This window comes from Macaca mulatta, chromosome X, assembly GCF_049350105.2.
Source record: "Macaca mulatta isolate MMU2019108-1 chromosome X, T2T-MMU8v2.0, whole genome shotgun sequence".
Lineage (NCBI taxonomy): Eukaryota > Metazoa > Chordata > Mammalia > Primates > Cercopithecidae > Macaca > Macaca mulatta.
This window is the reverse complement of record NC_133426.1, coordinates 14,326,708-14,345,394: the sequence shown is the minus strand read 5'-3', so window position 1 is coordinate 14,345,394 and position 18,687 is coordinate 14,326,708. Positions and strand designations below refer to the sequence as shown.

The 18,687-nt window shown below is 38.0% G+C and overlaps 1 protein-coding gene across 1 annotated transcript in view; it reads right to left on the bottom strand.

The window, feature by feature from the left end:
- Window positions 1–18,687, bottom strand: part of GLRA2 (glycine receptor alpha 2) — a 230,002-nt gene that overhangs the window by 47,669 nt on the left and 163,646 nt on the right. The window contains 1 exon segment of the mRNA NM_001266926.1: window positions 4,677–4,826. Coding sequence (NP_001253855.1) covers window positions 4,677–4,826 — 150 coding nt within the window.

Sequence of the window (18,687 nt, the reverse complement as noted above, 5' to 3'; positions counted from 1 at the left end):
GAGTCCAAGTGTTCTCATTGTTCAGTTCCCACCTATGAGTGAGAACATGCGGTGTTTGGTTTTCTGTTCTTGTGATAGTTTGCTAAGAATGATGGTTTCCAGCTGCATCCATGTCCCTACAAAGGACGCAAACTCATCCTTTTTGATGGCTGCATAGTATTCCATGGTGTATATGTGCCACATTTTCTTAATCCAATCTGTCACTGATGGACATTTGGGTTGATTCCAAGTCTTTGCTATTGTGAATAGTGCCGCAATAAACATACGTGTGCATGTGTCTTTATAGCAGCATAATTTATAATCCTTTGGGTATATACCCAGTAATGGGATGGCTGGGTCATATGGTACATCTAGTTCTAGATCCTTGAGGAATCGCCATACTGTTTTCCATAATGGTTGAACTAGTTTACAGTCCCACCAACAGTGTAAAAGTGTTCCTATTTCTCCACATCCTCTCCAGCACCTGTTGTTTCCTGACTTTTTAATGATCGCCATTCTAACTGGTGTGAGATGGTATCTCATTGTGGTTTTGATTTGCATTTCTCTGATGGCCAGTGATGATGAGCATTTTTTCATGTGTCTGTTGGCTGTATGAATGTCTTCTTTTGAGAACTGTCTGTTCATATCCTTTGCCCACTTTTTGATGGGGTTGTTTGTTTTTTTCTTGTAAATTTGTTTGAGTTCTTTGTAGGTTCTGGATATTAGCCCTTTGTCAGATGAGTAGATTGCAAAAATGTTCTCCCATTCTGTAGGTTGCCTGTTCACTCTGATGGTAGTTTCTTTTGCTGTGCAGAAGCTCTTTAGTTTAATGAGATCCCATTTGTCAATTTTGGCTTTTGCTGCCGTTGCTTTTGGTGTTTTAGACATGAAGTCTTTGCCCATGCCTATGTCCTGAATGGTACTACCTAGGTTTTCCTCTAGGATTTTTATGGTATTAGGTCTAACATTTAAGTCTCTAATCCACCTTGAATTAATTTTCGTATAAGGAGTAAGGAAAGGATCCAGTTTCAGCTTTCTACTTATGGCTAGTCCTTCATTCTTATGACCAATACCATAATCTAAGCCATCAACATCTCCACCTATAGTTCTACAATAGCCTCCTAACTTATCTGCTGCTACTCTTGACACCACAACTATCCACTCAATAGCCTATTTGCTATATTGAAACTAACTAGTGGATTCCAATCACTTAGGATAAAATAAAGTCCTTTATACTGGCCTGCAAATAAATCTTGAAATTACCTATTCTTCAACCTCATTTTCTACTTTTTTGTCCCTCTCATTCTCTACTATATTCACAGGTTTCCATGTTTAAGCATAGTAGGTGCTCAATAAACATTTGTTGAATGAATAAATATGTATATTTAACCTGTGAGTAGTCTAATCATGACAGGAAGTGAGATTGTGCAGAAATTTGTTTTACCCCGTCTCTCTCCCTTTGAGAGCTAAATTCTCAAGTAATCTATACTTGCTTATTCCATATCCTCACCTACTTTAAACTACTGCAATCTGGTTTCTTCCCAAATGCTGATTTGAAAATATTCATGACAAGATAATCAGTAAACTCAATGGACCATTCTTCTATTTTATTAATTTTTGCTCTTCGTGTTTTTTTCACTCCTTCTACACTTTTTGGATTTAATTTCTTATTCTTCATTCTATCTCCATGAAATAGATTCTTAGATAATCAATTTTCAGCTTTCTATCTTTATAAAATGCATTTGAAGTATACATTTTTCACTAAGCATGGCTTTAGCTCAGTTCATATATTTTGATATGTACAATTTATCTTTCAATTCAAAATATTTTCTAACTTCGAATGTGAATTCTTTTTGACTCCTGAATTATTTCAGAAGTATTTGGCTATTTCCCAATTTATAGAGATGTTCTAGTTATCTTTGTACCATTGATTTTTAGCCTAATTCTATTTAATCAGATAATATGATTTCAGTGGTTTGATATTTGTTATGAAGTGCGTTATGGTCCAACTTATGGTAAATGTACCAAAATGTTTCTTCTGACTTGAAAAGTATGTGTTTACTGCATTTGAGGGTGTAGTTTGTTAATTATGTTATTAAATATTTTATATCCTTACTGATCTTTTTGTCTGCTTTGTTTCTATCAGTTGCTAAGAGAGGTATGTTAAAATTCCTCACTATGAGTGTGAGTTTGTCTATTTCTTCTTTATATTTGTCAATTTAAACTTGGTGTATTCTGAGGCCATGTTATTCGTTGTATACGTATCTATAGTAATCACATTCCCCTATTGAAATGATCCTTTTAATTATGAAATATCTCTATTTCTAGTAATAATTTTGGTCTTAAAGTCTACTTTATCTAATATTAATGGAGCTAAACTGGCTTTATTTGGTTAGCGTTAGCATGATATATCTTTATCCACAGTTACTTTGAAGCTTTCTGTGTCTTGATATTATAGGTGTGCCTATTGGAGGCAGACTAGAGTTGAGTTTTATTTTTTAATTTAATCTGAAAATGTTTGTCTTTTAATAGAGGTATTTATTCTATTTTCCTTCACTGTATTTACAATATATTTGGGTTTAATCTACCACTTCTCTATTTGCTTTCTCTTTATCTGTCTTGTTCTGCATTCCCTCTTTCTTTTAGATTGATTTTGTCTTTTTATTATTCCATATCCACCCCCACTTGTTTGCTAGTTATACTTTTTAAAAAATTAGTCTTTAATATCTGTTATTATGTAATGCCAGACATTGCTAATTGATGACAGATCTCATTCCCACAGAGCCCAGGTACAGTCTAAGAATCCTTCACACAGTAATTAAAAAAATCCCTAACAATTATTTAGAATTGTGAAGCAAAATGAAACCCATTTTCCATCTCTGGTCTAGGAGAGCATGCAGTCAGTAAGCCAGGATAGTGTTTCTTAAAGTTATCTCATCATAAGAATCACCTAGAGTGCTTATTAAGAGTACAGATTCTTGTATTCCACCCAACTTTATAAATCACCATCTGAAAGGAATTTTACTGAGAATTAGTACGTTTCAGAGGGGTCCTAGGTGAGTCTTATTACGATAAGGTAAGTTTGGGAAACCTGAGCAGTATTACCATATGTAAAAGAAGTTGTTGAAGGACTTAAACCATCCACTGAGGCGGTTGCAGCATGAGTTCTATACTGTTTTGTGTTGAAATACCATCATAATGTAAGAATATTTTCTGGGTGGCACAAGTGATCCTGAACTCTTGCTGCTGTGTGCTGAACTTCTGTGAATGTGATTAAAGAAACGATAGCACCAACAAGGAGGCAGTGAGGAGAAAATTGAGAAAGGCACAACATTAAAAGGTAACGTACAGCAAAGAGGATATTTGTGCTTGTTTACTTGTTCTCCTTATCTATGGCAGGACAGAATGTTCCTGAGAGGTAGCGAAGAGTGAGACAGGGCAGCTAACAGGACAGATTTATCTCTTTCAGCCCAGAGTATGTGCAGGAAAGCTTTTAGTGGATGCAGTCAGAACTCAGTGAGCTCATACCCACATAAACTCCTCAGTATAAGCAATGTCTCACAACAGATATTCAGCTTTACACCTACGTATTTGCAGCATTAATAGTGACTGTGGAATATTTTTGTTTTCATTCCAACAGAGTAGCATATAACTATTACTTCACCAGCAGGATTAGTTTATCAAATATTTTTTGGAACAGATTTTGAAAAATCTCTCTACTGTACATAAAATGTTAACTTTAGTTCTCAAGCAGTATTGTTACAGGAGGTAACATTCTCCATGTCAAAGGGTATGTTTCTCTCCCAGAGTTTGAAATGGAAAACAGGTGCAAGCCTTTTGATAGCCTCTACAAGATTGGGTTATAAAGCAGAACAGTGTTTTCCAAGCATGTCTGCACACCAGAATTGCCTGGGGAGCTGCAGAAATACGGAGGCTGGTGCCCCTCCTAACATTGAGATTTAATTGGTGTAAGGTTGTGTCTAAGGCTTGGGATTTTTAAAATACCCCCAGGCGATTCTAATGTGCAGGCAAGTTTGGGAACCACAGGACTGGAGATCTTGAGCTATGCATTTCAAACCTCAAGTCTCTGGACAGTGTAAAGCTTAGGATTCTGCACTAAAGTTTAAGTTGAGATCATAAGATCAGTCTCACTAGATTTATCATGTTGTAATCTACATGGGTATGGAATAATTTACATAAAACCAGAGCAATTGATGAAAAAAACTCAATCAGATCAGTGATGTACACACACACACACACACACACACACACACACACACACAGAGTCAATATTTAGAAGAACCAGGATTTTAAAGTAACTTGGTCAAATTGAGTATATATCCCCAATTAGAGTTGCTCGATAAATACAGGGAGCCCAGTTACATCCAAATTTCAGATAAACAATTTTTAGTATAAGTATGTCCCATGCAATATTTGGTATGTGCTTACACTAAAAATTGTTTGTTGTTATCTGAAATTCCAGTTTAACTCCATGACACGTATTTTTATTTGCTGAATCTGACAGTCCTCCCCAATTTTAAAGGCCTAAGCTGAGCACTAAGTCAGTGTAGTAGGACAAATCAGAACAAAAATTAACCTTGGCTTCTTGCTTATTGTGTGCTCTTCTGTTTTCTGAATTATATTGCCTGGCTAACCAACTCAAGCTCTACACTGTCTGAACTGAGGGGCAATCATACCTTATTCTGCCTCTTCTGTCTTCTTCGGAGGCGCAGGAACTCCTTGTGTTGCCTGGAGACAAAGTTCACCGCTGCGTATTCCAGTAGGGCAGCAAACACAAACAGAAGGCACACCGCCATCCAGATGTCAATCGCTTTTACATAGGAGACCTGAGAGAGACACACAGAGAGAGAGAGACACACACACACAGAGAGAGAGAGAGAGACTATGAAAGCTTGCCAGGAAACCAGATTCTTAATGGTGTGAGCAGCAAAATAACCTAATTTCCTTGGTCAAGGATTTTCCAGCGTTTTCTTAAGAAAGTGCTTAAGCCATTGATTCTACTTTGAAGATTCTGGGCAGAGCACTGAAAGTCACATGCCCCCGAACCAGTAGCTTTATTCCTGAGATCAGGTCCAAAGATGACTTCAAGAATTTCCTTAATGACAGTAGATTTTAAGTGTTCTCACTACAAATAAATATGTGAAATAATGCATATGTTAAGTAGCTCAATTTAGACACTCCATGATGTGTACATATATTGAAACATGTTGTACACCATAAATATATACAATTTTTACTTGTCAGTTAAAAATAATTATTCTCTTAATTAAAAAAAGAAAAATGAAACTTTGAGGCAAAATAGATGGGTGCTATTATTAAAACTGCTCACTTCTATTTTTTTAAATTAACGTTTAAAAACCAATATAATTAAGATAATTTCAAAACATGGATGAGAAATAAACTATGTATGGCCTTAGGCTCTTCAGAAGCCAATTTGTAATTTTCTTCAATTTACTGATCCTAACTGACATGAAAACACAGTTCTAAATAGTTTTAAATCCTCACAATTTAAGAGTATTCAACCAAAGTAAAATATCAAGAATCTAGCCTTGAGAAGGTATCTGGTTAAAAAGAAAACTTTGATAACCCTTCAGTGTTTGCTTAAGTGTTTAGTAAGTCTTATAATTTGACAACGTAGATTCTGAAAGCAAATACTTTCTACTTGCAGTGGAAAATGCCCCTCATTCTCTCAACTTAAAATTATTTTTTCAACTGTAAAAGGGAAAAATAATTGGATGAAGTTACAAAGTATTGCATCCTGGACTACAAAGAATACTTACTAAACTACCATCTGAATGTGTACAATCCAGTTCTAATTTTTAAATAGTTTCCTGTATTTTGGTATTTGTCAAGTGCTTGCCAGCCAGTATTTTAAGCATTTTATGTGTGTGAATTTTTTAAGCCTTACAACAACTCATCCCAATTTTCTGATGAGAAAACTGGGGTAAAGAGGGATGAAATTATTACCCAAGGTCACAAAAGTAATAAATGACAGAGTCAAGATCGGAATTGGAACTCAGTCTGACTAGTGGATTTCCTTTCCGAACACACACAAACACATTGTTAGGATCATAGTTTGTATCTTTGCATTTACCTTTGACCTTTATACTGAGCATTTCCCATGTTATTTATTTTTCTTCTAGATCATAATTTCTAATGCTTGCCTAATGGTCTATACCATGATTGAACATTCACATTGTAAGACATATAGCTTACTTTCTATCTTATATTTTATGACTATAAATGTTGCTGTTACAAACATTCTTCTCCCAAAATATTTGACTGTGTCTCTGATTATTTGTTGGATCAACTTTTAGGTGAGTTACAGAAGTAAAGATATGAAAATAGGCTCTTGAATTAGAAGGTTTGCAGGAGCACAGTGGACATAAAAGCAGAGATTCTGGAGTAAGATGCCCCAATTAAGAAATGCTGCTCCGCTACTATCTGTATAATTCAGTTATGTTATATAACCTCTCTCTGCCTCTATTCCTCATCTTTAAAATAGGAACAGTAATAGTACCTACCCCGTAGAGTTGTTAAGTGGATAAAATCACTTAATATACATAAAGATTTTAGAATAGTTTCAAACACAGAATAAGTCCTTATAAATGTTTGCAATTATTTGGCCAGAGAAGGGTGTGATTTTGTGAATGGATAAATTTTGGAAGGAACAAAAATTAATAAGGAACATAAAACTCACCCACAATCATAATATATTCTAATTATTATTATTATTATTAGAGACGGAGTCTCGCTCTGTCGCCCAGGCTGGAGTGCAGTGGCCGGATCTCAGCTCACTGCAAGCTCCGCCTCCCGGGTTCACGCCATTCTTCTGCCTCAGCCTCCCGAGTAGCTGGGACTACAGGCGCCCGCCACCTCGCCCGGCTAGTTTTTTGTATTTTTTAGTAGAGACGGGGTTTCACCGTGTTAGCCAGGATAGTCTCGATCTCCTGACCTCGTGATCCACCCGTCTCGGCCTCCCAAAGTGCTGGGATTACAGGCTTGAGCCACCGCGCCCGGCCTCTAATTATTGTTTTTAAGATCACCACCTGCCTTACACTATTTGTCTAAAACAATCCGAAGTACTTGTGTCAGTTCCACATGTATTGTGACAAAATGATCTAGCACTTTGTTATCTCCAGTCCTTGAAACATATTATTCTTCCTACCTGGGATGGTTATTCCCACTCCTTCTGATTAATAGTCGCCTCAGAATTCTTTAGGACTTCGCTGAGATATCAGTTCCCCTGGGAAGCATCCCCAACCTTTCTCCTTTCTCTCATCTGAGTTAGGGGCCACGTTTCTTTGTTCCCTTATCACTCTCTATTGAACTTATCTGTTCCTTCTTTGCCCACTTTTTACATGGAAGATGTCCCTCATCTCACTCAACTTACAATTTTATATACATATACAAATTTGTATATATATATACAAATTTATATATCTATATATACATATACACATATATGTGTATATATATATTTTGAGATGGTGTTTCACACTGTTGCCCAGGCTGGAGTGTGTGTGTGCGTGCATATATATGTGTGTGTGTGTATGTATATATATATATATATATATATATACACATACACACACACACACACATTTTGAGATGGTGTCTTCCACTGTTGCCTAGGCTGTAGTGCAGGGGCGCGATCTAGGCTCACTGCAACCTCTGCCTTCCAGGATCAAATGATTCTCCTGCCTTAGCCTTCTGAGTAACTGGGATTACAGGCACGTGCCACCACACCCGGCTAACTTTTGTATTTTTTAGTAGAGACAGGGTTTCACCATGTTGGCCAGGCTGGTCTCAAACTTCTGACCTCAAATGATCTGCCCATCTCGGCCTCCCAAAGTGCTGGAATTACAGGCGTGAGCCACTGTGCCCGGCCAATTATATTTTAAAGTATTCCCTGACCCTACTCTTAACTGTAGGTTTATTTTTTTTGTTTTTGTTTTTAGTTTAGGCCCTGTGCAGTATTTCTTTGTATCACCAGCACAGGACCTAGCAAATAGTGCAAAGGCAGTAGTTATGTGGGATGGATAGATGGATTGGTGGATAAATACATGGTGGATGGATTGATGATGGATAGATGGACTGATGGTTGAATGACTGACTGACTGAATGAATGAATGAATGAAAGAGAAGGAAGGGAGGAAATATCTAGCTATTTTTGCATCTTTGTGCTTTAAACAGTTATGAATGATATACTGTTACCCACAACTGTATATATTTGATACTTCTAAGAGTGGACTATTAGTGAGTTTTTATTTTCTCAGCTCGCCTAACATTCCTGGAACATTTGCTTCCTTAATGAACAATAGTTTGTCTTGTATTTGCTCTTCTGGAGCAATCCTATTTTCCTGTAATAATAGAACATTACCAATCACAGCATTTCCAGTTATATATTATTCAGATGGCCCATAAATGTTTTAAGACCCAATAATGAGAGGAATGTGTTAATGCCCGAGATATATGCATACCAAGAGCTAAGTACAATAGAGCTGACCATCATTCCTCCTCTTCCTAGTGTTTACAGCATTCAGTAATTTATACACCTTTTCTCCATCTTCTTCTAGCAATCAGCAGACCAAGCTCATATTTGGCTTCTTTTATAGCTGCTCATAAATGAGTCCTTCCAGTCTTTTAATCATTTTGGTTGGTCTCCGAGTTTCCTCCAAATCATGAACATCTTTCCAGCATTGAAGTGCTGGCATTAAATGCATTATTCACATGGATTTAGAGGGTGTTGTGAGACATCTATCACATATGATGTGATGTTCCTTGGTGCTGGTTTCTCAGAACTGAAATGCCTTTTTGTTGCTTTTACCCAGCTCTGATGTCAGATTCTCTTCTTTCAGCTCCTATTCCTTAGATGTTTTGAGCTCACATCTTCCCTTGTCACATTCTTTTTTTTTTTTTTTTTTCTTTGAGACAGAGTCTCGCTCTGTCGCCCAGGCTGGAGTGCAGTGGCCGGATCTCAGCTCACTGCAAGCTCCGCCTCCCGGGTTTATGCCATTCTCCTGCCTCAGCCTCCCGAGTAGCTGGGACTACAGGTGCGCGCCACCTCGCCCGGCTAGTTTTTTGTAATTTTTTTTTTTTAGTAGAGACGAGGTTTCACTGGGTTAGCCAGGAAGGTCTCGATCTCCTGACCTCGTGATCCACCTGTCTCGGCCTCCCAAAGTGCTGGGATTACAGGCTTGAGCCACCGCGCCTAGCCTCCTTGTCACATTCTTTTTATGATTCTTGGACTTACATGATTCCTTCTTGAACGACTTTACTACAAACTTGCAAGATAGTTTTAAAAGGTAATGAAGTTCTCAAAACGCTGTTATGATTAACTCAGTTGGTATCTTTTCAGGCATATTTAATTCAGAAAAACAAAAACAAACATTGAGAGCCTACTACATGGAGGGCTGTACTAGGTGCTGGTGGGAGATGGGGTAAAAGATACAAAGATGACTAAGAAGTATATTAATTCTCCCCAGGACTTCCCAGATTATATTTCAGGGGACCACACTCATGCTGTGCTCCAGAAAGTATCATTCACATAGATCATGGGGCAGCAAATTATAGTCCACGGATCAAATTCAGTCCACTGTTATTTGAAGACAGCCATATTCATTCATTTACATATTGTTTGTGGATACTTTTGAACCAAAATGGCACAGTTGAGTAGTTGTGACAGAAACCAAATGGCCACAAAGCCAAAAATACCATATGGCTCTTTACAGAAAACATTTTCCAGCCTCTGACCTAGACTTTAATGTTATCTTCTTTTTATTGGGGTTGTACATCTTAGTGACCCTGCCTCACCACTTAAGAATTCCATGGTCTACAGAGGGAGACAGTCACATGAACATATAACTGATATAAAGTAGATGGTTCCACATGACAAAGTAAAGGAAGGACAAAAAGTCTGGTGGAATATGGGGAGGTTAATGTCGATGGAAAAATCAGTAAAGGCTTTATTTCTAGGTGGTGTGGCACTTGTTTTAGGGCTTGAGAAGAGCCAGGTCTTTGGTGGGTAGAAGAAGCTGTAAAATCAAAGCCATAAAGATGGGAGAGAGTATGGTGGTCTTGCAAATAATGAGCAACCCAGTGACCGGGATATGCTGGGCACCTGGGAGGTAATGGTGAGGGGTGGACAGGTAGGCTGGGCTGGCAAAGGAAGGCATTGAAAGTCAAGCTGATAGGTTTGGGGTTTCAAAAATTTGTAAAGATAAGCTAATGATGGTTTTGAGGTGGAGTATAGATGTATAAGGTGCCTTCCTTCCCTTCCTTCCTTTCCTTTCCTTCCTTCCTCACTCCCTTTTTAAACAATTATCATGATGCTATTTTGTCTCTGAAAGCAAGAGTCTCAGCAAAGTAGACATTATCCTCCTTATGGAAATTTACCTCACCTCTTCTTGGCACTTTCACCTCTATATAGGTTGGTTCTCTTCCAGGCTCTCTGACATCTCTGAATCAACAACATCTCTGAATCATCTGATCTTCCTTACTCTCTTTGGGACATCTTATTCCATTTGGTATTTCCATTTCTTGAACTCTTTCCTCCTCAGTTTTCACTCTATCTTCATATCCTCAATGAATTAATCCACTCCGATAGCTTTCTTCTTATTTCTGTGTGTCAGGGTAGTGGTGGTGGTAGTGTGTGTATGTTGAGTGCTATAACAGAGACTGGCTATATTCTTCTAAATTTCATTTCCTCTACCAGTAAGCTAGATTTTCCACTTCTCTTGGATCCTCAATGGAATATGGGCAGAAGTTATACATGTTAGGACCTCTAAAATCTTCCATGAGGCCCTTAGGACTATACCTTCTGCAGCCACCTTAGGTGTCACCTGTTTAAGATGGCAGTGCCATAAGATGGAAGAAGATTGGATCCCCAAAAGACCTACAGCCACCCACCGCACAGTAGAGTATAATGTGAGTGAGAAGGAAATTTTTATTTTATCAAGCTACAGGAATTAAGAAGAAAGCTATAGGAGTGGATGCATTTATTCAGGATATGAAGGTTTTGTGTTTCCAAAGTTCTCAAATTATTCCCTCAGCCCTGACCTCTCACCAGCATTCTGTGATAATTCTAAAATAGCTACAGTTAGTATTTGCAAAATTAAACATATTAAATGCCACCTCCTTCTTATTCATCTCATTTAAATCTTCCTTCTCACTAGCAACCTGGTTTTGCCACTGTTTCCCCCTCCGTTGTCTTCATCTCTAATATTCAATCTATTGCACAGATGCAACATTTCTGTCTGTAAAGCAACCCTGGGTTTACTCTTTACTCTCTCCATTCCAAAGATATCACTTTAATCCTATCCATCAACACCTAATGCCTGGTTATTATAACAACTTCCTAACCAGTCCACCTGCATTCAGTTCTTCCTCATGGCACCTAGTCTTTTGCTTCTGTGAAATTAAATTTAAAACCCCAATTTCATTTTGAAACACATCTGCTTAGGAATTACTGTGGCTGTCTATTGCAGTCTCTGGTATTCAAGGCCCCGCACAGCATGTGTCTATCCTAGTTAATCAATCTTATGGCACTCTTTCGTAACACAAGCTTGGTGTTTTGTTTAAGCAACTTTGCTTAGCCCTGAGTAAGCCAAATCCATTCCCACTGATGACTTTGTCTACACCAGTAGTTCCTAAATGAGGTTGACTTTTCATTCCAGGGGACATTTGGCAATGTCTGGAGATATTTTTGGTAGTCACAACCAGGGAGCGCTGCTATTGGCATCTAGTAGTTGAGGTCATGGATGCTTCTAAACATCCTATAATGCACAGGACAGCATCCAAAACAAAGACATCCAGTCAAAATGCTAATAATTCTGAGGTTGGAAAACGCTGAGAGAGAGAAAGCAAAAACAAAAACAAACAAAAAACCTAGGTAACTATGTCTAGTCCAGTGGTTCTCAACCAGAAGTGATGTTGCTCCCAAGAACATTCAGCAGTGTCAGAAGATGTTTTTGGTTGTTTCATCTGGGAAGTAAAGAGTTGCTCTGGTTTCTAGTGGGTTGAGGCCAGGGATGCTGTTAAATACACAACAATGCAAAGGACAGCTCTTTATGACAAATAATTACCCAGTCCCAAATGTTAATAGTGTTATAAGGTGGAAAAACCCTTCTCCCAGCATAGAAACATTTCCCACATTTTATATCTGTTTATTTCCAGATAATTCTTCAAGGAGTAGACCAAATCCCATCCCCAAGGTGATAATTTCTTTGCCAATTCTAGCCGACGGCGGCCTTGCCCGTCTTTAGAATTTGTAATGCACTTAAAGATAGAATCATCCAGTTTAGTGTTTGCTTCATGCATATGTGTTTTATCCACCCAACTAAAGTATAGGATACTTGGGGGAATATAGATCCAGTAATGTCTTCTGTATCCATGTCACCAAGGACGTTTTTGTGCATATAGTAAGTGTCCCCATAAGTTTTTGTTGACTGTCAAATTTTCCAAGTGCTATATAAATTCAAATTTCTTTCACAATTATTGCTTTATATGAAGGGTAAGCTACAGAAAAAAAAAGAGAACTAAAAAGAAGAAAAATGTAGTTTTGGTCTTTTAGTGATGACAGTTGTTGATATCCAAATTACTCTGGATTTATTTTCATTAAGGGAAAGGAGAATACTTATTATTTATATGACTTTACAACTTATGTAGTTTGCAAATATATCTGCTGGGAAAGTAGAACCAGTCAAGTGGTTTAGGGTTTCATGGTGCTAGATTAGCATTCATCTGTTGTTTGAACAGATAAGTGAGATCATGGAATTTGGTTAGTTGCTCAGTTGTTTGGCATTATATAGACATTTCTTAGAGGTGTTTCCCATTAATATTCTTTTTAATACTGTCTTGGCATTTTTGAAAACTTTGGCAAGTTTAATAGAGTCAATTTTTTTTCATGAATTACATCCTTATTTCAGTTTCAAAGTGGAAAATCAAGTCATGAATTTATTTCCTTTAGCCCCACAATTTGTATTGTCTGTGTTCAGACACTATACTGTTTCCTGTGCCATGAAGCCAGTTGCTGTTATTGGTTGGGACATTTTGTACATGATGTTTATCCCCAGGACAGAAATAATGAGTCACGATTGTACAAGGATTACTTGAATGTCCTTACAGCTTGGATGCCCTCTCCATTCCTCATGGGCAAGGCACTTCCATGTGATAATGTGCCAACTAAAGTATATCCATATTCCTAGCCCCTAGGCTGACCCCAGAGAACTGTGACATTCCTCCAGCAGCTAATCAAGGAGGATTGCTAATGAACATGTACAGAGAGCAGTTCACTACAGTGGAGAAAAATCACAAATGACTATGATCAAGTGGTGTTTTGTAATAGAAAAGAAACAAAATGTATTCATAGGGCAATCTCAAAATATTCAGATGTTCTTTCTTTAAGTGGAATGATTCCTCATATCCACCTGCTTGAGTCAATGTTTAATTATTCTCCACAATATATCCATGTAACAAAATTGCACTTGTGCCACTTACGTTTATACAAATAAAAAATGTTTAATTATTCTCAAATTATGCCTGAAAACTATTGATAAAGCAGAATAGAAGTTTTTTCTTCTGTACAGTACAATTTCATTGTATCTAATTTATATGTGGAAAATATTTAATTAACCTTGATTAATGCAGCTGTTGAAATGAGAGATACCTGTTGGCCACAGTAGCCTGAGATGTGCTTCTGTTACATAAAATAGAAGGCTTTGGTAGCTCCAATCAACTTATCTTTTATTGAATGCTATAAAGTATACCATCATGCTTTCCATTTCCATTTTGGGGGGAAATGAGTTTATTAAATGCATATCTAAACTTTATATGGCTAGTAATTAACAGAGGTGGTAATGAAAATTCTGGCTTTGCTTTTTCTGTTTGGTCTCTTACCTATATTCAGTAAGTGTATCATGAGAAAAAAATACAGATAGTCAAATTAATCCTAGTGCCAAAGATTCATGGTGCTATACAATTTCATGTTTATAGTTTTACTGCCAAGTTGACATTTTTTTTTAAATCATAGGGGCAGTTTATTCCATGCTGTTCTCATGATAGTGAGTGAGTTCTTACAAGATCGGATGGTTTTATAAGGGGCTCTTCCCCCCTTCGCTGAGTACTTCTCCTTCCTGCCATCTTGTGAAGAAGGTGCTTTGCTTCCCCTTCATCTTCTGCCATGATTATAAATTTCCTGAGACTTCCTTAATCATGCTGAACTGTGAGTAATTAAACCTCTTTCCTTTATAAGTTACTCAGTCTTGGGTATGCCTTTATTAGCAGCATGAGAACAAACTAATACAATTTTTAATTTTATTGAGGGTTGATTTATGTCCCAGAGATTATGGGCTCATTTTGTAAATATTTTGTGTGAACTTGAAAGTAATTCTGTTGGTGTTGGTCTGTAATTTTCAATTATGTCAATTGGTTGATAGTCTGTGTCAAGCCTTTAATATCCTTACTAATTTTCTGTTCATATATTCTATCAGTTATTGAGAGAGAAGGTGGAAATCTCTGCCTATGTGGATTGTGACTTGTCTAGTTCTCCTTGTGGTTTTATCAGTTTTTGTTTCATACATTTTGGAGTTTGTCATTAGGTGCATACATATTTATAATTGTTATGTCCACTTACTGAATTGACCCCCTTATCAGTAGAAAATGACCCTGCTTATTACTGTTAGTATTATTTGCTCTAAAAAGCAAGAATATTTACTATGTCTAGTTTTAATATAGCCACTTCAATTTTCTTTTAATCAGTGTTAGCACACTATATCCCCAATTCTTTTAGTTTTAACATGTTTGTGACTTTATATTTGACTCTTGATTTTTAAACCAGTCTGACAATTGCTACCTCTTAATTGGAGCATTTAGGCCATTTATGTTTAGTGTGATTATTATTCTAGCCGGCTTTAAATTTACCACCTTGCCTTTTTTCTGTTTTCTCATCTTTTCTTTCTTCTCCTTTATTGTCTTTATTTACCACCATTTGGATTGAATATTATGACTCCATTTTATCTCCTTTGTTATTCTTTTAGCTATAACTCTTCATTAATTTAGTGATTGATTTAGGGTTTATAGAGATAAATTAGAGATGCCACACCTCTCATATTGAATGCCAGACCTTACTTATAGTACAAAAACCTTATAACAGTATACTTCCACTTCTTCATTACTAGACTTTGTGCTATTTATGTTTTACATTTTATTTCAACATACATTATAAACCTAACAATGCATCAGTTTCATTTTTTGCTTTAAGCAGTCAATTATCTTTTTTTTTTTTTTTTATGGGAGTCTAAAGTTCTGTATGGCTTCTTTTTTTATATATGCTTTAAGTTCTAGGGTGCATGTGCACAACGTGCAGGTTTGTTACATATGTATACATGTGCCATGTTGGTGTGCTGCCCCCATTAACTCGTCATTTACATTAGGTATATCTCCTAATGCTATCCCTCCCCATGATCCCCTCCCCACAACAAGTTGCCATTTTTATTGCCTAATTAAAGAGCTCACACCTGCCGTTTAATGCTGGGAAAATCAGATTTCCTTGGCAGAGATGGATGATGACAGCACTGACTACTGGCCCATCCCAGTGTCATCACCCTCACCCCATTTTCTCTCTATATCTAATATTATTGTTGGGTTCTAAGCCGAGTGGTTAAGTAAAGAATTACTTACGAAAGTGCTGCTTGCAGAAATAGACATTAGGTGGCAATGCCTCTAAGCCTGATATCTGCAGGAACCAACCAATTATAAATGGATTTTTGAGGACCAATTAGTTTGTTGGGCATTGGATGGTACACAGACCTAGTGAGTTGATATTATTTCTAAAGATGAATATATTTCTCTCCATTATGGTGGTCAGAAAATTGTATAAAGTAGCTTGCCAAAACTTACTATCCATGTGAGTTTCCTGGGTGGAGAGGTACAAGAAGAGTAAAACTGCCAGCCCTGGAATATACAAGCAACACCAGGTGATATCCATTGTTAGAGGCACCATAGGGACACTCTGCAGAAAGGCACCCCCAAGTCTCAGCCTCCGGCACATGTAGGCATCTGAGAGAGTCAAGGTGAAGGAGGGGTTAGCATCTGGAGGAAGTAGGGCAATGCAGCATCTTCTTCCCTGTGCTTATGTCTGCCATGTCACTATATTTTTGGCTGATAGACAAGCACACTGATTCCTGCCATAGTCTGCTTCCTGTGCCTGCACCTTCAGTGACAAAACAAGTGATGTATGTTTATTATCCATCAAGGGCAGGAATAAGGGGGAAGTGGGGATTCGGAACAAATTGCCCACTGGTGGAAAAACAATCTCAATGAAGAAAAGAGCCAATTGGGTGATCTCAGTATTGGAAAGACAACAATGGGCTTTGGGGAGATGATGAGATGATGCTTCACTTAATAAATGTTTGTGTAGTCAGTGTGTGTGTGTTGTGTGTGTGTGCGCGCGCGCGCATGAAAGAGCGAGAGAGAGAGAAAGAGGAGAAAAACTGGGGAGACTATGAAGATATGGAAGAAAGGAGGAAACTGAAAAATAAGGAACATTTTTGAAGCTAGACCAACTTGGATTTGAATCCTAGGTGAATGACCAATGAATTTGGAAAAATTACTTAACCTTTTGGAATCTTGATTTCTTCATATCAAAGTAGGGGCCCACACATTCCAGTTTCATGGGGTCATTGAAGGATTGAATAAGATACTTTATATAAATCTTAACACTCATTTGGCAGATTGTAGATTCTCAGACACATTGGCTTGTAAGGGACGAGCCCCTGAAGACACTGCATAATTCAAAACTTGCATAATTCAAGGCAGTTTTCCCCAGAGGAATAATGTAAAGTAGAATATCTTGGATTTCATGTTTTGTGCATGGACTAAGACTTTGTTAGTGTTTTTATATTGCTGTGTTTTAAATTCACATAAATGGAACTTTATTGCAGTGAGCACTCCTGTGTATCATGGGGACTGATACATACTGTTACAAAAAGCAAACAGAACAAAATCACCACCACTGCTATCATCAACAAAAAGCTTACACCACCAGCATTCTATGAGTTATCTCCATTATAAGGATAAGGAAACTGGGTTCACTCATTAACTTTACCAAGATCACACAGCAAAAGAATGGTTGAGCTGCGATTTGCATTAAGTCTGGCTTGACTCCAAATTCTGTGCTTTTCTGCCTCACTGACCCCTGTGGGAACCTCCCTGTCTGGCGATGAGTCAGGAGAATTACTCACAGACTGTGATTACACCAGATGACAACATCTGATGTGGAAAAGAGGTGAGAAGGTACATGCAGTGGGACTGGCAAGCAAGAAACAGCAGTAGTGCTGTCACACCTACAGCCATGGACATACTGTGAAGATAAGTGTTCATAGATGGCAGATAACCACAATCTTCATTCATTTTCTCAGTCAGCAATTAGTGCCTCAACTACTTGTATACTATTTGTGCGTTTACTCCCCACCCTATCCTAGGTTCAAAATTCATACTTACAAGCAAGGAAATAAAAGAGGGAAGTTTAATAATTGTTATTTGGAAAGGCCTTGGAATGGTGGGTAAGGTTTACAGTGATGGGCGGAGGCATATGGAAGAACTGACAGGTCTCCACTGCCTGTACTGAGCTTGTTGGTTTATGATTTCCAAGTTGCCTATGCCTCCTATAGTGGGATGAGGAGCCAAATCAGGAAGGAAGCAGTGGCCAAACCTTTCACCCCTGAACATTTCTCAAACTCAGAACCTTACCAGAGTGAGTGGGTATACCTGTGTTGAGTGACTATGTGCAGATGTGTCATCATCTCATAACAATCATGGATGATGTACTCCTGAGATGACCAGTGGGTAAGATATGTAGGGAATGGGTGATTCTGGACTACAAAATAGAGGCAGTCTTAGAAGCCTGATTCAACTTGCAGTGATGGAGAAATCATTTCCCCAAAATACCTAGAATCTTGTGATAACTCCAGGGTACAAAGAGGCCCCTCCTGGTGCTGAACTCCCCCACCAATGCACCTGAATCCTCTGACCACTGTGATGCTACATCCTGGAGATGAGAACAGGATTCCTTTAGTGGAGGGCCATAGAGCATTTAACATATGAGAGTATAGTGTGAAATATGAATTTCAATTGAATGGTAGAGTCAGTGGTAGCCAAGAAGCTTTGCCACCCAGACTCTGGCTTGTGGACTGGTTTAGTGTCAGCTCTGTACTTTAATGTGAGCTCACAGTAGAAGCCGCAGGTCATCAAGGATGTCTCGATAGGAGCCAACTTGCCAGAAACCTTCCCTTCTTGGCATGGGACTCTGGGCGCTCAAGCCTAGTGTGTTCTAGCCTAAAGCTCTTGAAGCTAATCAGCTACCTACTGTTTCATACTATTCAAAGTGAAACTGAAATGGAAAAATTCCAGGCACCCACCATGCTCCAGGTTCCATGTGAGGAGGAGAAAACAAGAAAAGAAGTTACAGGTCAGTCAAAGGTTTGTAATTAATGTGGTTCAAAAGCTTCTGGCTGGGCTGTTGATCTCACTTTTTGTTAGTAAAAAATTACCAAAATTATGTCTCTACTGTATCCACTTCCTATAGTTGAGCAGCGTTTTGATACAAGTCAGCTCCATTCCTTTCTGCTTACCAAAAAACCAGAAGCACAGATCACCCACTAATAGTTAGATACTTATTTGCAATAG